General features: G+C 28.1%; 1 protein-coding gene across 1 annotated transcript in view; it reads left to right on the top strand.

Annotated features, from left to right (window-relative positions):
- The window catches only part of LOC145190592 (uncharacterized), a 38,970-nt gene extending 18,432 nt beyond the window's left edge, over nucleotides 1-20,538 (top strand). Inside the window, exons 12-49 of the mRNA XM_090089516.1 lie at nucleotides 336-385; nucleotides 655-699; nucleotides 1,305-1,334; nucleotides 1,726-1,766; nucleotides 1,872-1,997; nucleotides 2,103-2,166; nucleotides 2,435-2,560; nucleotides 2,648-2,901; nucleotides 3,930-4,028; nucleotides 4,513-4,567; nucleotides 4,670-4,729; nucleotides 5,733-6,073; nucleotides 6,614-6,800; nucleotides 6,888-6,932; nucleotides 7,012-7,284; nucleotides 7,388-7,444; nucleotides 7,565-7,627; nucleotides 8,803-8,820; nucleotides 9,035-9,088; nucleotides 9,205-9,542; nucleotides 9,694-9,880; nucleotides 11,719-11,763; nucleotides 11,843-12,328; nucleotides 12,407-12,744; nucleotides 12,931-13,117; nucleotides 13,221-13,265; nucleotides 13,342-13,578; nucleotides 13,660-13,991; nucleotides 14,385-14,637; nucleotides 14,741-14,919; nucleotides 17,196-17,297; nucleotides 17,435-17,504; nucleotides 17,589-17,623; nucleotides 17,754-17,882; nucleotides 17,957-17,999; nucleotides 18,732-18,778; nucleotides 19,349-19,895; nucleotides 19,972-20,538. Of these exons, the coding sequence (XP_089945642.1) occupies nucleotides 336-385; nucleotides 655-699; nucleotides 1,305-1,334; nucleotides 1,726-1,766; nucleotides 1,872-1,997; nucleotides 2,103-2,166; nucleotides 2,435-2,560; nucleotides 2,648-2,901; nucleotides 3,930-4,028; nucleotides 4,513-4,567; nucleotides 4,670-4,729; nucleotides 5,733-6,073; nucleotides 6,614-6,800; nucleotides 6,888-6,932; nucleotides 7,012-7,284; nucleotides 7,388-7,444; nucleotides 7,565-7,627; nucleotides 8,803-8,820; nucleotides 9,035-9,088; nucleotides 9,205-9,542; nucleotides 9,694-9,880; nucleotides 11,719-11,763; nucleotides 11,843-12,328; nucleotides 12,407-12,744; nucleotides 12,931-13,117; nucleotides 13,221-13,265; nucleotides 13,342-13,578; nucleotides 13,660-13,991; nucleotides 14,385-14,637; nucleotides 14,741-14,919; nucleotides 17,196-17,297; nucleotides 17,435-17,504; nucleotides 17,589-17,623; nucleotides 17,754-17,882; nucleotides 17,957-17,999; nucleotides 18,732-18,778; nucleotides 19,349-19,895; nucleotides 19,972-20,483 (6,100 nt within the window). The 3' untranslated portion in view covers nucleotides 20,484-20,538. The remainder of the gene's footprint in view (nucleotides 1-335; nucleotides 386-654; nucleotides 700-1,304; nucleotides 1,335-1,725; nucleotides 1,767-1,871; nucleotides 1,998-2,102; nucleotides 2,167-2,434; nucleotides 2,561-2,647; nucleotides 2,902-3,929; nucleotides 4,029-4,512; nucleotides 4,568-4,669; nucleotides 4,730-5,732; nucleotides 6,074-6,613; nucleotides 6,801-6,887; nucleotides 6,933-7,011; nucleotides 7,285-7,387; nucleotides 7,445-7,564; nucleotides 7,628-8,802; nucleotides 8,821-9,034; nucleotides 9,089-9,204; nucleotides 9,543-9,693; nucleotides 9,881-11,718; nucleotides 11,764-11,842; nucleotides 12,329-12,406; nucleotides 12,745-12,930; nucleotides 13,118-13,220; nucleotides 13,266-13,341; nucleotides 13,579-13,659; nucleotides 13,992-14,384; nucleotides 14,638-14,740; nucleotides 14,920-17,195; nucleotides 17,298-17,434; nucleotides 17,505-17,588; nucleotides 17,624-17,753; nucleotides 17,883-17,956; nucleotides 18,000-18,731; nucleotides 18,779-19,348; nucleotides 19,896-19,971) is intronic.
- The last annotated feature ends 565 nt before the right edge of the window (nucleotides 20,539-21,103 follow it).

The raw sequence follows: 21,103 nt of genomic DNA, 5'->3' as shown, positions 1-21,103 counted from the left end.
TCTTAGTTTTTATTTAAAAATTTTGTTGTTCTTTACATGTTAATTTCTAATAAACTTTCAATCATATGTTACCTTTATTTAACTTTTTAAACATATATAAAGTTTATTTGCTTTCAATTTGAAAAGAGTTATTAGAATTAGAAAGACTTTAAAAGCTCCAATTTATTTAAAGAGGAATTTTATTGATTTTATTTTTCCATCAAGTAAAGGTAAAATATAAGATAATTATATAAGAAATATCAATTTGAAAAGTTTTAGTTTTGTTAAAGAAATTTTCCTCATTTTACCTGGAAAAAAAATCTTTTTAATATAAAAAATAATCTTTTTTTTTGTAGTATTTGTATTGCTAATGGTACACTTAATTGCACAGGGCATTCATGTACAAGTAAGAAATTATCATTTATTTAAATTCAATTTTTTTAAAATTTAAACATTTTTATTTTATTTATAAAGTTTGTGAGCTGATTAAAGTTTTTAAAATCTCAAAAGTATTGTTTTTTAAATAAGTATTTACAAGTTAAATATATTTGCCACTATTTTTTTTTTTTTTAGATTTAATTTAAATTACATTTGGTGTTAGAAATAATATTGTTTGCCTGTTTTGCACCTTAAATTTATACTTTTTTTTGCAGAAATATTATTTTACTTTTATAGCAACAACCATTGAGCCTACTACAGCTCTGACTACCACACCTAAAAGTAATTCTTACTTATCAATACTGTAAAACCTATTAACTATCAAATAGCTTTTTTAAAGTTTATCCTTAAAACAAATAGCTTAAAATTAAACTATTAATCTGACTATAGGATAAACTCTCATTTATTGAATTACATAATGTTTATTATTATTGTAATTGTATGTTTTTTTAATATATTATTATTATCATTTATATTTTTTATATATTATTATCTATTGAATTACAAACTGGTCAATAACTAATCATTAAAGATTAGAAACAGAATTTTTTTAAAGTAGAAATATTGTGTTAAAATAAGAGTATTTATTAAAAATCATGATATTTATGATTGTTCATTATGACTGTTCGAAAATCATGATATTTACGATTGTTCTGAAAAAAAAAAATTGGATATTTAACAAAAAAGCTTATCCTTTAAAAATTTGTTTCTAATCTTCGATTATTATTTATTGACCTGTTTGTAGTTCAATAAATAACATCAAAGTTCATCCTTAAAACATATAGTTTAATTTTAGTTAACTTATTTCAGAATTTAAAAAAGTTTTTTATAAAAAGTTGATTGTTAACGAGTTCTTAAAAAATTTTAGCAAGCTTTTTTATTTGTAGTTGATACAACAACAACAAGCCCACAATCAGGTAAAAAAAATCTCTTAAGTGTACATGCTGTTTTTTAATATATTACTGTGCAACCCTTAGAATGTATAAACATTTTGCTGGTTGTCATTGAAGATATAAAGTCATTATTCTGTTTTTGCACTTTATTTGATGGTTAAACTACATATTTTTATCTTCTTTAGTTAGATTTTCTGTTCTTGGTTTTGAAATTTAATTTACTACAAACAAAATTTTTTACATGGGAATATTGAATGCCAACCTGGATTCTAAGATGGTGCTTGTGTTACAACTATAAAATGTTTATTTATTCCAATAGTAATTACTTTTATAAATATACATTTCCAAATATATATTTTTACAATTTGTAAAATGTATAAATAATGTTAGTTTTTGTCAATTTTAAAAATAACAGGTTGTTTGTACTTTGATGGAGTCAAAAATATAAATCTCCAGGTAGGCATTATTTTTAAATAGAGAAGTTACATTTTTTCACTGTTTCTATTATTATAAATTGCTTTTTACTTAGATAATTATCTTCTTTAATTTATATTGAACAAGGTTGATCAAGAAATTTCATTGGACACATGCAACAAGAAGAAGTGTGTGCATGATAAAGCTACTGGAAATTTTGAAATCAGCACGCAAACTACTGTTTGTGAAAATTTCTTGTGTGAAACTAATTGTGTATGTTTCTTAAAGTAATTATTTCTATTATCTAATGTTTTTTTTCTTTTTTAATATTTTCACTTTGTTCACTATTATATTAATTCAAACTTAAACATTTTCTAGGCAATTCCTGCATCAAAGCGTGCTGTTTCTGTTTTCATTGATGGCACATGCTGTCCAAAATGTCGTATGTTTTTCTAAATATTTTTTATTAACACACACAAAAAGGCACTTAAGATTCTTAGAAATTTGGTTATTGATCAACTTTCCATATTAGTTACAAAACAAAGTGTACTCCAAAATTCTTTGTTACATTTTAATAAGAATTTTGCAGTATACTTATTTTAGAACAAATTAGTAATAACTATTTTTTTTATAGTTTAATGTTTTCTAGAAAGTTTAATATTTTCTAGAAAATTTCTCCAATATTTTCTTTATAGTTTAATATTTTCTAGAAAGCGTTGATGATATTTGTCAAGTTGCTGGTCATTTGCCTTGTAACGGAAGTGTTTGTATTCCGTCTAAATGGTTTTGTGACGGGAAAAGAGATTGTTCCAATGGCAGAGATGAAGAGTGTTGTTGTGAGAAATTTATTCATAAACTGAAAGAGAATTTTGAGAAACATTTTTTTATATTTTTTTTTTATTAACATATTAATACTTGTTTAGCTATTTCAACCACATCCCTACCACCACCATCTCCAACAACAACAACAACAGTCAAACCCTGCACTCCTCCTAAGGTTTTTTCTGAGTGTACACCAATTTGTGAGCAAAAATGTCACACTTTAGGAACATGTGATTATAATACAAAGTTCTGTGTACCAGGATGTGTTTGCCCAAAAGACACTGTTTGGGATGGCTTTGATTGTATTGATTTTAAAAACTGTCCATGTCTTAAACCAAATGGAAATATTGCCAGGGTAAATTTTTTTTAGGATTTTGCTTTTGAGTGTTTTTCAAAATTCAATAAATTTATATTTTTATCTACCTTTTGTCTTATTTTGCATCTATATAAATCTATATAAATTTATTTCAAAATTCAATAAATTTATATAGATGCAAAAAAAGACAAAAGGTAGATAAAAAGATTGTGAAATTAAATGATGATTGAACTCATTCATCTGTCTTTTATATGTACGCTCCTGAAATAAAAAGTGTACCTTTTGTTAATAAAAACTGTTTGAAAAGTAAATCAAGAGAATTATAAAAACTAAAAAACAGATCAATTTTCCTAGCTTATTTAGATCAAAAGTTCTATTCAATATCCAGAAATTGAAAATATTTTTCTCTGGGAGGATTTTCTCTTACACATTTAAACCAATATTTTAACAAATAAAAATCAGATTTTTACCTTCTAACATGGAAAAGATTTTGTCCTAAAGAGTAAAAATTGGTTATTGATCAACTTTCCATATTAGCTACAAAATGTAGTGTTCTCCAAAATTCTTTGTTACATTTTAATAAGAATTTTGCAGTACACTTAGTTTAGAACAAATTAAGATAAAATACTCAGTTTAGAAGAAATTAAGATAAAATACAATATTACAAATACATACTAAAATACAATATTTACATACTAAAATACAATAATTACTAAAATACAATAGTACATTCATAAAAAACAAAACACTTTAAACAAAAATTCTGAAGATTTCTTTAATAGTAGAATTAGTATTAGTTACTAGTTACTTTTGATTAGTAATTTTAAAAATTTTCCTCAGCCACTCCACTCAATACTACTTATTTTTTCTTTTTTGTGACAACAATTTGTGAGAACTAAACTCAACTTGGTAATAAACACTTTTAGTTGATGAAATAGAGACACCTGTTCCATCAACTATAAGTAAGTGTTTAAGTTAATATAGTAATTTTCAAATAGATTTCTTAAAAGTAGTATTTTAAATTGTTGATAAATTCTGGTTTTTTTAATTAAACTTTTTGTGAATAGGCTGATGAAAAGTGGGAAGAATCAAACTGCTCCATTTGTCAATGTATCAATAATAGCATCACATGTGGTCCAAAAACATGTTCTAAAGTTGAATGCAAGGTTATAAATATGCTTTTTTGAAATCAATACTTCTTTACCAAATACTCAATACAAATCATTTCAAAAAATTTGTAACTGTGTAAGTTTGTGTAAGGCTGGGGTTTTGTTATTAGTTATTGACATTTGAAACTTCAATATATTTCAATATATTAAGTTTATTGATTTCACTGTTGCCTGCAAACTTCAGAGTAAAGAAATTTCAAAATATTTTGGTGGACAGCAACAAGATTTGACAAAAGATACTTTCTGGCCATTATTTTGCATCTTAGATACTTTATGAAATTAATCATAAGTATTAAACTTTCTAATTTTTGTGTGAAGCATAAAATTGACTCCAATTATCTGGAATTTCTATGGATTCAGTGTAGTCAAAACAATATTATTAAGTTTTATAGTAAATATTTTGGTTAATTTTTTATAAGATTGAAAGTTTTGTTTTATAATAACTTTTGAGTGCTAAGATATATATATCTTTTACTAATAGCCTCCATCAATAGAGTTGCAAAAATCAGGAGAATGCTGCCCTACTTGTGAGCTAAGTAAGAGACTGTAAATAGTTTCAAATTTTAAGGATGTTTAACAAGTTATGCTATGTGTGCATTTCTTTATTAGATTAGTTGAACACTGATATTTTTTTTCAGTTACAACTACTACTATTTCAACTTCTACAATTCCAACAACTCCGATTTCAGTCACAACAGGTACAATTTTTATTATTTAGCTGGTGAAAAGTTTATTTACAGGAGTGCATAAGGTACCTATGGATAAATTTAAGTCTTTCAAAGAATATGCAACATAATTGACAAAAAAAATGTAGACATAAAATCTTTGTACTCCATCAGCTTTATAACAATCACTACTACATTGTGGAATTAAAAGCAGTGGTATGTCAAAATCAAATGGTTTTTTTTCATTTTTAACATTATCTTTACAGTGATAGCATTCAAAAAGACTTTAGTATTACAAGCATAATGGTTTAAAAAAGTCTTTTTTTAACAACTCTCTACACATAGAAGCCCCAGATTGAAATCTGATAAGTTCAGAATCCACATGTTTGGCATTAAATAATAAGAAAGTTTGCAAGCCTTTAAGGCTTTCAGGGTTACTTGTGCTTTCTGAAGTGTAGAATTTTGCTTAAGTATGCAAAACCTTTGCATACTTTGTCTTTCTTAGGCTTAACTTTTCAAACTACTTAAAATTAACTACTACCATTTGCATACCTTTTGCAAATAAAAAAGTTATTCATAATAAACCAATTATGTAGCTATCCCAAATATTATCATGTTTGCTGGAAACTTTGTGTACATAATTCTAGGGACATCCAAAGCATATACACATTTCCTTTTGATCTCATTTACATCCTAGAAAAAAAAAAAAATTTCATAGTTTCTGGGTTTTATATTTTTCATAATCCCTTTGATTATTCCTATCATTATATACTGTGTTACCATCAATTGTCCCTTCCAACAACTTGAGATCTTTTTTAATTTTATTTTTGATTTATCAGGGTCCTCATTAACAATATTCTGAACTTGTCATGAATTTAGGTGTTCTTTAGCATGTCTTATTTTTGTCTTTTTCATAAATTACCTTAGAAGATAAAGGGGTTTTTAATGACATTAAACTACATACCCTTAAAAGGCTCTAACCAGATTCAATAAAACAATGGTTTTTATTACTATACTGCATATATCATACATTTAGAAAATATTGAATGTGATTGTTCTGTATTGGTTCCTGTGGGTCTAAGTGATGGAACAATTGGCAACGATAGCCTAAAAGCTGATTCAGCTTTGGTTAATGAGCCTGGAGCATTTTTTACAGGAGCTAATGAAGCCAGATTAAATAACAGACCATCAATAAATGGTGAAGGAGCATGGGTTCCAATGAATACGGAAAGCTGTCTTTATGTAACATTTAACAAGTTGGAAGCTTTGAAAGAAATGCAAACTCAGGGTCATCCAACAAAAAAATTTTTTTCAAGAAGATACACTATAAAGTATCTTAAGCAGCTGCACACTGAAGAATGGAAGACTTTTCCTGAGGTAAATGTTTTGATAAATAATATTTGTAGGTTAGTATTTTTTAATGGACATAAAATTGTAATATATATATATATATATATATATATATATATATATATATATATATATATATATATATATATATATATATATATATATAAACACACACGCGCACACACACACACAAACATATATCAAAAAGCATGACAAGTTCAACCTAGATATTTTTAAAGTTTAATAGAATTTAGTAGATTGAATGATGAAACTGTGCAAGGCACATAGAGGGACAATAGAGGGACAATAACAAAATAACTAAATGCTTATTTACATTGTTATGCCTTAAGGTTTCTTTTGTTGATTGTAATAAAAATATTTAATGTTGGTTGATTTATGTTGGTTAAGTTAATTACTTCACTGTTGTTTTTATATTTCCCCCCCCCCCCCCCAATCATTACATTTTTGTTTTGTAAACCTGTGTCTCTCATCTAATTCTCTTAGGATTACATTTTAAATTTGTTGTTTCAAATTTATAAAATTTTTTTTATTGCTATTGAATTTTAGGGTGGTGAAATGTCTCTTATAGATGGGAATGTTGATGGTAATACTGTGAAAAAAACTACATTAAACATTAATGCTCGAGTTATTGAGATTTGTCCTATAAATGATGAATCTGAAGGAGACCCTGCATTACCAGCATTAAGAGTTGAATTTTATACATGTCCACCTTGTGTATCCACAACTACTCAAAGTATGTAAAAGTAACACAGTTTTTATACCATTAAGGAGGATTGATAAACTGACACTCGCCAACATGAGAATTTTTTTTTTGTTATAGTAATAACTGAAAAAACCACTACTCCAACTACACAGCCTAATATAGGTAGACTTATTACTCAATACTTTGTTTAATTAAGCTTGAAATTAAAATAGCCATTTTTAAAATTGATTATCTTTTGTAGTTAGTACAACAACAACAACAACAACAACAGCAAACCCTGTAACTGATAAAACAACTGTGTCAATTACAAGTAGTAAAACTACATTAACACCTTCTGAATCAAAGACATCATCTAAGTCAACAACTCTGTCTTCAACAGTATCATCTTCAACAACATTGGCTTCAACAACTTCTGAACCAACAACACTCTTTGAGACTACAAGAAGTTCATCATCTGAGTCATCAACAACATCATTTGAGTCAACAACATCTTCTACAACTGCAGTTTTAACAAGTAAAATTTTTCTCAATATTAGGCTTTTTTGTTTTGTTTTGACCTCTTTATGTTATTTAAATATAGTTGTAGAGAAATAGAGTTTGTATATTTTAATTTGTAGCAATAATATCAACTGCCACACAGCCAAAACAATCACCTACTACATCAATTAATAACCGTAAGCTTTTTCTCAATTTCTCTAACACTTGTATTATATTATTATTTTTGTTATAGCATATTATACGCTTATTTTAGTTATTATTATCAGCTTGATTAAGTTTGAATTGATTTGTTTTAGGAACAACAACTACCCCATCAGCAAGATCAACTACAAAAAATCCTTTTTACTTAACTACAACAAGTATGTAAAAATTATAACTGAAAAATTATGTTCAAAATGCCTAAATTATTTGTTACGAATTAAGGCTAACCAAAGTGACACAAATAGCAAACTCACATATGCATTAGGGAAAATAATCATAACAAATTTTGACAGTTTGTAAAGATTAAATTTTGTTCTGAAATTGAAAATTTCCTCAGCTGGTTTTTTAGATGTTTGTTACAGCTTTTGAGTATATAATAGAAAACACTACAAATGTTTTTTACAGCATTACTGATAAATTTATCTATTTATATAAAAATACTGGCATTTTTGCCACATCTCTAGTTTCTCAATTTTTTTTTTATGCTGATTCAAAAAAAAAAAGGGAATGTCTAGTTTTTAAGATATGATTTAAGATATGTTTAATTTTTTCAAAATTAAGCTCTTATTGACTTAACAGGGTGTATATATGAATATATAGGTCTATTATATATTTAATTGTATTTGTGCATAAATTGTATTATTATTATTATTATTATTATTATTATTATTATTATTATTATTATTATTATTATTATTATTATTATTATTATTATTATTATTATTATCATTATTATTATTATTATTATTATTGTTATTATTATTATTGTTATTATTATTATTGTTATTATTATTATTATTATTATTATTATTGTTATTATTATTATTATTATTATTATTATTATTATTATTATTATTATTATTATTATTATTATTATTATTATTATTATTATTATTATCATGATCATCATCATGATCATCATGATTATCATGATCATCATGATCATCATCATCATCATCATCATCATCATCATCATCATCATCATCATCATCATCATCATCATCATCATCATCATCATCATCATTATTATTTGTATGTTTTTACATTTTTTAATCAAAATCGCTATAGCAATTTATAAAAATCAATCTACTTACTCTGTTTTTGTTATATTTGTTGTAAAAGGACATTTGTTAATCGAAAAATAAATTGTTCTGGTGTGCAAAATTTGTTTTTAACTATTCATATAGCTAAATTTGTATTATGTGTTGTACCATATGCTTTTTACTAGTTGAAGGCTATCAAAAATTATAATTTCTTAAAAGCTTTACAAATTTAATACAAGTTGATGAAACTATATTGTGTAAATTACTTACATGCTTTTTTTTATTTTTAGCTCGTCGGCCATTTCCGAGTGAGTTTTGTTTTTATAATATTTTTGTAAATTCTTTTTTACTTAAAGTTGTTGATTTTAAAAAATTTTCTTAAGTTGAGGTTTCTTAAGTAATTTTTATTTAATTTTAGTAGAAATAAAGAGTCAAATTAAAAACTACTGAATTTTTATTTCATTTTGTTTATAATCTCATTTTTAAATTTGCTTATTGCTAATGTGCTAAATTTTTCAAAAGCTGTTACAAAAACTAACACAAAGCCTTCATCTACATCAGCATCAACAACAAAGTGTAAGATTGTTATTTTTTTATTTTTTACTGTATAGAAATTTATATACATAATTATTTTCTTTTATGGTACATGATTGGTATTGATGGTATTGATAAGATTTAATTTAATATTTTAGCTATATGTGATTGTTCTGTATTGAATCCTGTTGGGGTAAGTGATGGAAGAATTCCAAAAGAAAATATGAGAGCTGATTCAGTATATTTCAATGAGCCTGGTGCATCATTCACTGGAGCTAGTGAAGCTAGGCTAAATAACAAACCATCAAAAAATGGTGAAGGAGCATGGGTTCCAATCAATGTAGAAAGTTGCCTTTATGTTGTATTTAATAAGATAGAGCTGTTAAAGGAAATGCAAACTCAGGGTCATCCAACAAAAGAAATGTTCTCAAGAAGATACACCATAAAATATAAGCAGCATGATACTGAAGATTCTCCATGGGCAAAGTTTTACCAGGTATTTTAGAATTGCTTTTAAGCTGATATTATCATGGTGAACTATTAGCTTCTTTCTCCATTCCATCAATTTTCCGTATTTTCATTTATACTTCAATCGATCATTAAAGCATAGCTCTTGTATAATGAGATTTAGTTACTTTGATGTTTAGGATGGTACAATTCAGTTTATAGATGGAAATAACGATGGCAACACTGTAAAAAAAACGAAGTTAAACATTAAAGCTCGAGTTATTGAGATTTGTCCAATAAATGATGAATCTGAAGGAGATCCTGCTTTACCAGCATTAAGAGTTGAATTTTATACATGTCCACCTTGTGAATCCACAACTTCTCAAAGTATGTAAAAAACAGCTAACAGTCTGTTCATTTTTATTTATTTAAAGATTCTTTGACAAAGTTTTATTTATTTTGATAGGTTTTTGATAAATTTTGATAGATCATTTATGCAGCAAGACTTAAACTACTTACGTTACTAACACTATTATAATGAAACTTTATGAAATTTAAAATATTTTAACTTTTATTGTTCCATTTATAAACAAGTTCAACACATAGCTTAAAGTAAGCATGGGAATTTCGGCCTTCGAAATCGACGAAATTAAACGAAATTCGTGTTTCAATTTCGGATCGAAATTGAGAACGAAATTTCGATTTTTTGGATTGTTTAATTTCGCGAAAAAATTTCGTATAATTTCGGGTCATTGAAAGTAACGAAATTGACACGAAATTAAACATAAGTTTTAATTTCGAAATTCGTGAATTTGTAATGTTTAAAAATTTCGTCTTTCGAAATTCAATATAAATTTCGATACGAAATTGAAACACGAATTTCGTTTAATTTCGTCGATTTCGAAGGCCGAAATTCCCATGCTTAGCTTAAAGAAAAAACTAAAATCTCAAAAAAGTTAATTTCTGCCAAACCGTTCTGAAGCTTAAGAAAAAAGTGAAAAAGCCCTTTGCAGATTCAATTTCATTTCCAAAAGTTTCTACATTATGATGAAACCTACATTGAGTACGATCATCAACAAATTCCTGGGCTGTTTACTATATTTCCAATTATAGAGGAGAAGCAGATCAGAAATATAAATACACAAAGCATTAGTTTGCTAAAAAAACCCTTTATTTGGCAAGATATTTGCAGTTGTGGCAAAAAATCAGTACTTAATATGTGCAAGTCCTAACTTACTTGTCAAATATATGTGGAAGATTGCTTAGAAAAATTTCTTTTACCTCTTATCAAATCATTAAACCGCATGATAATGGATCTCTGCTTTGACTTGATTTGGCTTCAAGACACTATGGTAAACTGGTTGTGGAATAGTATGAATAAAATGATGTGAAAGTTGTGCCTAAGACAGCTAATCCTCCAAACTGCACATAATTAAGAGTTATTGAAAAGTGCTGGGCAATCATAAACAAAAAATTTAAAAGATTAAAAAAACTTTGCAGAGATTTCAAAGATTTGAAAATTTATTAGAAAAAAGCATTAAATAGTTATGTAATGCTGTGTGTAAGCTTATGCAGGCCACCAAAGCAAAAGTTCAAAGTTTTACTAGATGTCCACAGCAACAAATTATTTCCTTTAAAATATTTTAGCTTCATACATTGATTTGATAGAATTGCATAATAATAATGATAATGATAATGATAATAATAATAATAATAATAATAATAATAATAATAATAATAATAATAATAATAATAATAATAATAATAATAATAATAATAATAATAATAATAATAATAATAATAATAATAATAATAATAATAATAATAATAATAATAATAATAATAATAATAATAATAATAATAATAATAATAATAATAATAATAATAATAATAATAATAATAATAATAATAATAATAATAATAATAATAATAATAATAATAATAATAATAATAATAATAATAATAATAATAATAATAATAATAATAATAATAATAATAATAATAATAATAATAATAATAATAATAATAATAATAATAATAGTAATAATTGAGTTAGTAATAGTACTTAGTAATAGTTGTAGGTAGTAGAATTAATTATGTTTGTAATAATCCTTAAAATAATAGCAGCAATCACTATAAATATAATCTGAACAATGTATTTAATTGTTATAAAGAATTTAACAATAGATTTGAATGATATTCTTAGAAAATATTTTTTGTTGTAGTGATAACAGAAACAACCACTGCTCCTACAACACAGCCTAATATAGGTAAACATGTAATTCAGTTATTTATTTAATTAAGTTTGAATGTAAAATAATCAATTATTAAATTGTTATTTTACTGTAGTTAGCACAACAACAACAGCTAAAGCTACAACAACAAATGCAACAAAACCTGTGTTTGATACAACAACAGTCTCAGTCACAACTAGCAAAACTGCATCATCAACGACATCTGAGTTATCAACGACATCTGAGTCAACAACAACATCTAAGCCAACAACAACATCTAAGCCAACAACAACATCTGAGTCAACAACGGCATCTGAGTCAACAACGACATCTGAGTCAACAACGACATCTGAGTCAACAACGGCATCTGAGTCAACAACGACATCTGAGTCAACAACGACATCTGAGTCAACAACGACATCTGAGTCAACAACGGCATCTGAGTCAACAACGACATCTGAGTCAACAACGACATCTGAGTCAACAACAACATCTGAGTCAACAACGACATCTGAGTCAACAACGGCATCTGAGTCAACAACGACATCTGAGTCAACAACAACATCTGAGTCAACTCTTACACCAACATTAACAACAAACAGTAAGTTTGGTTTTTTTTCTTTTTTCTTTTACATTGAATGGATTGTTATTGAACTGTCAGTCATAAATTAATTTTTAGCTGAATGTGACTGCTCTGTATTGGATCCTGTGGGTGTCAGTGATGGAAGAATTCCTAATGAAAATATGAAAGCTGATTCAACATTTTTTGATAAACCTGGACCATCATTCACTGGACCTAGTGAAGCTAGGTTGAATAATAGACCATCAGAAAATGGTGAAGGAGCATGGGTTCCAAAGCATGGAGAAAGTTGTCTATATGTAACATTTAACAAGTTGGAACCACTAAAACAAATGCAAACTCAAGGTCATCCAACAAAAAGATTGTTTTCAAGGAAGTATTACATACAGTATAAACAACAAGACACAGAAGATTCTGAATGGGAAAGTTTCCTTACGGTAATTTATAAGTGTTCTCCTTGGTTTTACTATGATTTACTTCTTTTTTACTAGAACAGCTTTTATTTGTGCAAACTTTTGTTTGTCAAATCTTTGGTTGTTTCTTAATGTTAGTTCTTTTACTGACGTTTAGGTACTCTTATTTGATGCAACAATATTTTCATTTAAGGAGATATTGTTTTTTAGAATGAGGAGTTACCATTTATAGAAGGAAATACTGATGGAAATACTGTGAAAAAAATTAAATTAAACATTAATGCACGAGTTATTGAGATTTGTCCGATAAATGATGAAACTGAAGGAGACCCTGCATTACCAGCATTAAGAGTTGAATTTTATACATGTCCACCTTGTTCATCCTCAACTACTCAAAGTATGTAAAATTAGTTTAACACAATCTTTTAATGTCTATTTCTTTAAAATGTGCTGATAAAATGATATTTTCTAACATCATTTGAAAATTATCTTTCTTATAGTAATAACTGAAACAAGCACTACTCCAACTACACAGCCTAATATAGGTAAAAATATAGCTTGATTATTTAATTATGTTCAAAAATAAAATTTTCCATTTTTAAAATTGTTAATTTTCTGTAGTTAGCACAACAACAACAAAAGCAACAAAACCTGTGATTGATAAAACAACAACTTCAGTCACAACTGAAAAAAGTACATCATCTGAACCAACAACATCTTCAGCAACATCAACTGAGTTAACAACCTCTTCTAAGTCAGCAACACCTTCTGATTCAACAACACCTTCTGAGTCAACAACACCCACTAAATCTACAATATCTTCTGAATCAATTTCTACACCAACATTAACAACAAAGAGTTAGTACTTTATTTTTTTTTATTTTCCATTCTCTAAAGCATAACTTGTTGTTGTATTATCTTCTGTAAATTAACTTTCAGCTGAATGTGATTGCTCTGTGTTGGTTCCTTTGGGTGTTAGTGATGGAAGAGTTCTTAAAGAAAATATGAGAGCTGATTCAATGCTATTTGATAACCCTGGATCATCATTCACTGGACCTAGTGAAGCTAGGTTGAATAATAGACCATCAGAAAATGGTGAAGGAGCATGGGTTCCAAAGCATGAAGGAAGCTGTCTATATATAACATTTAACAAAATGGAAGCGCTAAAGGAAATGAAAACACAAGGACATCCATCAAAAAGTAGTTTTGCAAGAAGATATTCTATTCAATATAAAGTGAAAGAAGATCAGGATTGGGAGACTATGATTGTGGTAGCTATTAGATATACTCATACCCTAACTTTCTGTTAATCAGACTGCTTTTTTTAAACTTTCATAGACTGCTTAGTTAAAATTTGTTATTGAAAATTTAATCAGACTCAATTTTAAGTGAATTTTATGATTTGAAATTAGATTTAGCAAGTTTATCTGAAAGAAAAACAGTTTTGATCAGACTTTAAGTGTCTTAGACTTTAAAGCAATAAGATAAGAAAACAATACTAATTTTCACTTATAACATATGAGGATTCTAAAATATGACAATTGAATTGAAGGATTGACTTTTTTGTTTTGTTTTAAATTTAAGTAAATGTGTTTCTAAGAATGGTAAGCTAAAACTATTTGCTTTTGTATTATTTTTTAATTTATTGTTATGCTGATTTTCAGAACAGCAAAGTACAACTTGAGGGTAATATTGATAATAATAGTATCAAAACCACAAGACTAAATATTATTGCAAGGTTCTTAAAAATTTGTCCAACTAATAACCCTGCTGTTGGTGATCCTGTTTTTCCAGCATTGAGAGTAGAATTTTATGTATGTCCACCTTGTGAAATTTCAACAACTACTTCAATAAGTACACAAATAACGCACATTATTACAGAAATTACTAATGTTCCAACAACAAGCCCAAACAAAGGTATGTCCTTAAATAAAAATGATGTTAGTTAATTTTTTGTTCTCATACTTTAAAAATAATTTGGTATTTATATTTTTCATGAAAAAAAGTTCTTTAACTTTAGTCTGTCCCAGTGAACAGAGACGGGGTAACTGTAGTTCATTATTTGAATGTGACGGGCATGACACTTGTAATATCAAAGTTCTAACTGATGAATGTTGTTGTCCTGATGGAATGTATAGGATTGGTGATAAGTGTGTTGAAAAAGGACATTGTCCTTGCATTAACAGTGGAGAAATAATGGTATGTAATAATATTTTTAATTTTTAAAATCTATGCAAAGTTTTTACCTCATAAGAAAATATGGAGCAAAGTTAATCAAATGACGTGCTTTACTAAGGATTTTGTGCTTGCAACTTGTTCTAAAGCAAATCTTTGACACATGTATCTAGATATCTATTTAAGTTTGCCAACAATTATATTAAATAAGTTTTAACAAACAGGCAATAAAACAAAAGTGAGCCCCAAAGGTGGGAAAGTTAAATACAGAAAGTGGCACACTTGAATATGTTATTTATATATTTTAATCTCATGTCAAATTTGTTTCAGTTTAAAATATTATCACTTGATAATATTTGATGCTGTCAACAGAGGAATTGGTTTCCACTGTGTTGTATTCATTCACTTTCCTAGCAAAGCTTGGATCCATATTAGCAAATGACTAGTATCTTCATCATTATTCTTCTGCTTACATTTTTCTCTTTTGGCATCAAATTTTCTCTAATTTTCTTTCCATTTCTGCCCTTGCTTAGCTTGTGTTTGCTTTTCTCAGGTCACCTGAACTTGATGTAATAATTATTAAAAGTCTTAACATAGTGGCAATAATATAAGGAGATTCTAATTTTAAAATCATTAAATTTATTTAAATATTCTTAAATGTTATTTACTATATGTATGTTAAAATTTCTAACTTTTCTGAGACAAAATTTTGAGCCTAAAGATAATGAGTTGACAAAAGATAAAAAGAAAAACTTTAATTTCATTAAATAAACATATCAATAATGTTTAGTTTGCATCAATCTAACTGCCTTCAACTGAGAATACTGCTTTTATCTGAGATCAGAACACTGAGCAGGTCTTCTTAATGTATTTGTCTATTTGCCGAGCCAGGTCCAAGATGCTGAGCTGATGAGTTGGTCAGTGTTTGGGTTCTGTTGCTTACAAGCTTGTGCTTGAACATTTGCCTAGATACTTAAGTCTAAAGCATTATGGTCAAGAGAGTTAGGTGGAATTAGAATTTCAGTTGATCAACAAGTAATTGCTGGGTCAGAAAAAAGATTGGCCTTGTGGCATGGAGCTCCATCTGGCATGAGAACATAATTTTCAGATTCAGGATAATTGGCTTAAATCTAAGGAAGGATGTGAGGCTTCAGAATTCTTTCAATGTAGTCTTGGGCACCTTTGGCCAGTCCAGAAGGAAGAAATCAAAACTGACTAATCCAAAAATCATGATCTCTGAGAGATGCTTTATCTAAGGTGCAAACTTGATCTTGTCTGAGATGTCCGAGACCTTCAAAAATGAGATCATTATGGGATTTGAGACTAGATTCACTGTTAAACACTTTTTATCTAAGAAGAGAGTAATTGGTGTCTTCTTCTTAAGGATAAATCTGATCTTCTTACATTTTTCAAGTTTGGAGTCTTTTTGTCCAAGCTAAAGAACACAACCCAACTTTCTTCACAGCCTTTCTGACAGAGAAATCACTTACATCAAGATCTCAGGCTATGCTTTTGATTTTCTTAGCTGGGTTGATCTAGATCCTCCTCTTCATCTTTTTGACAAAATCCCAGTTAAAAATAGATCTGTTACTTCCAGGTTTCATTTCTGTGGTCCCATCAACCTCTTGCCTCTTTAACATTATAAGCAGCCCTTTTGGGGACCTTGAGATCTTCAACAATCTCAGAAACTGACATTCCCACATAAAAGTTTTGACAACCTCCTCAGTCTTTTTATTTGCCATTCTTTCAGCAAAATTATTTTAAAAGTTTATTTAGATTTTTTATATCTTTGATATTATTTAAATCTTTTGCCTGAATTATTGAAATTTTTTTCTGAAAATTGCTTGGCATGGTCACAAAATTTCATTAAAGTTGAGTGCTAAACTTTAACACAAAAACTTTATTGGTAGTTTAAAAGCAAAATTTTTCATGAGGGAATCAGTTTGTGCCTGAAATTACTAACATCAATTAATTTGATATCACTCCAGAAAACAGAATTTTGGGCTGTAAGAGTTTCTTGAATACTATGTTTCTTGAATACTATGACATTCTAGTTTACAGCAAGAATATCCTTCTGAGAATGATCCCTTATCTTTATCCCATGTAGCCTTATTCTATAAATTTCTTTTGCTGTATTCCAACGAGATGATTTCTAAAATACCATTCTAGGATACTTGTTGTATCCTTCAAATTCACTATAGGCTGCATGTTTTAGTTTAGGGGATAGCTTTGTTGAAATGTGCCCTGTGTTTTGTTATATCACACTCTTTCCTTATTTTTTAAATTAAAATCCTTTTCAGGATGAAGGCTCAATGTACCAAAATGAGTATGAAATTTGTCGATGCATTAAAGGTAGAAAACAATGTATAGAGAGCTGTCCAATTAATCCTAATTGCAAAAAGGTACGATTCTAATTAATGTTAGTTTTAAGTTCTAACAACTGCTTTTTAAGTTAATGCTGTATTTTTAGAAATTACTGCTTTAAAAAAAACATATACATTTAATTGCTATGTATTTATTTTTTTTGATTTTTTTCTAGCATGAAAAAGTCATTTTCTCTCTTCCATCTGTAAATGGAACATGCTGCAATTGTGTTAGAAACTGCCATTGTAAGACTTACTCAAAATTGATTAATTTATTCAAAATTCTTTTTACAATATATAAGTTGTTATAATTAAGTTTATCAATTTTAGATTGTAAACTACCAGTCACTCAAGATTTTGTAAATGTAAGCTTGCAGCAATCTTTGTTTGTTTTGAATTGTTTTAATTCAAACTTGTGTTTTCTAATTCATTAACTTAGCAAATAATATTCCTGTCATCAGGTTGTAGTGATAATATTTTATTCTTTTTATGCAGGTTGGAGCAGAATGGTTAGTTTCATTTGAAAATGATAAATGTGTTGTTGGAAAATGTGTATTAGACGATGAAGAGGAATGTGCTGTAATAGAAATGGTATCCGAGAAGTGCGGCAAGCCATGTCCGGATGTAAGTTAAATTCTTTGATATTTTTAATCTATCAGAATTACATGTATAACACTATATTTAAATTTTTCATAAAGGGCTACAAAAGAGTTGGCAATCTAACAAATTGTTGTGACTGTGGTATGCAACATTAAAGTATTCTATGTATACATGTATGTGCGTGTGTGTAATGTATGTAATGCATGTAATGCAAGTAATGCATGAAATGCATGTACTGCATGAAATGCATGTACTGCATGAAATGCATGTACTGCATGAAATGCATGTACTGCATGAAATGCATGTACTGCATGAAATGCATGTACTGCATGAAATGCATGTACTGCATGAAATGCATGTACTGCATGAAATGCATGTACTGCATGAAATGCATGTACTGCATGAAATGCATGTACTGCATGAAATGCATGTACTGCATGAAATGCATGTAATGGATGTAAGTATGTAATGCATGTAAGTATGTATGTATGTATGTATGTATGTTTGTATGTATGTATGTATGTATGTATGTATGTATGTATGTATGTATGTATGTATGTATGTATGTATGTATGTATGTATGTATGTATGTATGTATGTATGTATGTATGTAATGCATGTAAGTATGTATGTATGTATGTATGTATGTATGTATGTATGTATGTATGTATGTATGTATGTATGTATGTATGTATGTATGTATGTATGTATGTATGTATGTATGTATGTATGTATGTGTATGTATTTATATATGTAATGTAATGTAATGTATGTATGTGTATATGTATGTATTATGTATGCATGCATATGTATGTAATTTATATAGGTATGTATGTATTTTATATATATATTATGTATTGGTTTTTAATTCAGTTTGTGAGCCATCTACTTGCAGAGAGAGACAAGAAACCTGTTTGACGGTAATATATATATGTATGTATGTATGTTTGTATGTATGTATGTATGTATGTATGTATGTATGTATGTATGTATGTATGTATGTATGTATGTATGTATGTATGTATGTATGTATGTATGTATGTATGTATGTATGTATGTATGTATGTATGTATGTATGTATATGTATGTATGTGTTTGTATGTATGTATGTATGTATGTATGTATGTATGTATGTATGTATGTATGTATGTATGTATGTATGTATGTATGTATGTATGTATGTATGTATGTATGTATTTATGTATGTATGTATGTATGTATGTATGTATGTATGTATGTATGTATGTATGTATGTATGTATGTATGTATATATGTATGTATGTATGTATGTATGTATGTATGTATGTATGTATGTATGTATGTATGTATGTATGTATGTATGTATGTATGTATGTATGTATGTATGTATGTATGTATGTATGTATGTATGTATGTATGTATGTATGTATGTATGTATGTATGTATGTATGTATGTATGTATGTATGTATGTATGTATGTATGTATGTATGTATGTATGTATTCTTGCTAGGACGAACTCTATATTCACTTGGACAACCAGTGTTGTGGGTATTGCCAAAAAATTTCAACAACTTCCACTACTCAACCGTCGTCTTCCACCACTGAACCATTGACCACTGCACCGACAACTACTGCTACTACTGAACCATCAACTACCACCACTGAACCGTTGACTACTGCGCCAACAACCACTAACACTACAGCACTGACAACTACCACCGCTGAACTGTCAACTAATTCGACTACTAAAACTTCTACTACCACTACCGAATCGTCTACTACCACTACTGAATTGTCTACTACCACTACCGAATCGTCAACTTTAACCACTACTAAACCGTCAACTACTACTACTAAACCGTCAACTACTGTACCGACAACTACTAACATTCAAACATCAGTTACTACGACTACTGAACCAATAGTTACTACCACAATTTTACCGGTTAGCACTACTACGTCAACTACAGAGAAAGCGTCATCTACTATTAGAACAACAACAACTGAAAAAACATTGATTTCGAGTATTACACCAAAAGAATCTAGCACAACAACAGGTATTTAATACATAAAGTTAGGTAAAAATAGCCATATTTAAATATATGTCTTTTATTTAATTATTTTCATTCTCAGTATCTACAACTCCCGTACAAAAAACACCCTGCAATGTTACTTATATTGAACAAACAATCGAAGATGGCTTGTGCACTTCAATATCCAAAGTTAAAATAGGATCATGTTCTGGTTACTGTGAATCGTCTGCTGCATTTTCAATCTACTCACCTTACTACGAACAAACGTGTAGATGTTGTAAACCTGTAAACTTTAACATTGTAAATGTAAAAATGAAATGTATAAAAGGATTTAAGTCTCTCAAAATACACGTCATAAGACAGTGCATTTGCAGTAAGTGCCACGAAGACGAAAAAGAAAAAAGTACTTTAGCTCCATGGACAAAACCCCCTACTGGATCAGGAGAAGGAAGCGGATCTGGTGAAGGAAGTGGATCTGGTGAAGCATATGATGACTCGGTTAAAGCCTTGACAGGAAAAAATCGCCGTCTATTACCAAGTGCAAATAGTGCGCGTAGAAGAAGATCTTTTTCAGATATGTTCTACAAACTATTTATTGGAGAAAGTAATTAGACTTAACTTACTGATAAAGGCTTGTAATTTCAACGTTTAAAATCTGTCTAAATACTATATAGTATTTTTGATGAAAAATGATTTAGACCAGATTTCGCACATATATATCTATACAGACGCATATAGATACCAACTTTGCTTTTCCTAATACAAGCTTTAAAAGTATTAGTTTATTTAAATTTCAGAAAAATTTTCCACGCGCCGTTACAAACCGATCGTAATTGAGCTATTGATATACATTGTTTTTGCACGTTAGGGTCGTTTTTTTTTGTTTTTTTTTTTTTCTAACATCAGCCCAATAAGGTTAAAGTCCAGCGATTAGGGTGCCCATGTCAAATTTTTGAGTACTTCGTGAGTTTCAAAGTCACCTTAAATATTTGATAACTTGTTATCAACTATTTACAAAAGTAAGGGAGAGTGTAAGTGTATCAAAGTTAATGATGCAATATTTTTTTCGGTGCAAAAAGTAAACCGTAAAAGAAGAGGAAGAAGAAGAAGGATAAATTATTGTACTGGTGTTTAGTTTTTCGATCGTTTATATATGGCACAGAAAGTCATAAGATTTTTATGTAAGAATGTAACTGAGATATTAACTTGATTAAATAGTTTTTAATTTGAGG

This window comes from Hydra viridissima, unplaced genomic scaffold (genome assembly GCF_058129835.1).
Source record: "Hydra viridissima isolate aposymbiotic clone 2 unplaced genomic scaffold, HvirCarnegie_v1 scaffold_6, whole genome shotgun sequence".
Classification (NCBI taxonomy): domain Eukaryota; kingdom Metazoa; phylum Cnidaria; class Hydrozoa; order Anthoathecata; family Hydridae; genus Hydra; species Hydra viridissima.
The sequence above is the reverse complement of the archived record's forward strand: the minus strand, read 5'-3'. Positions and strand labels throughout refer to the sequence as shown.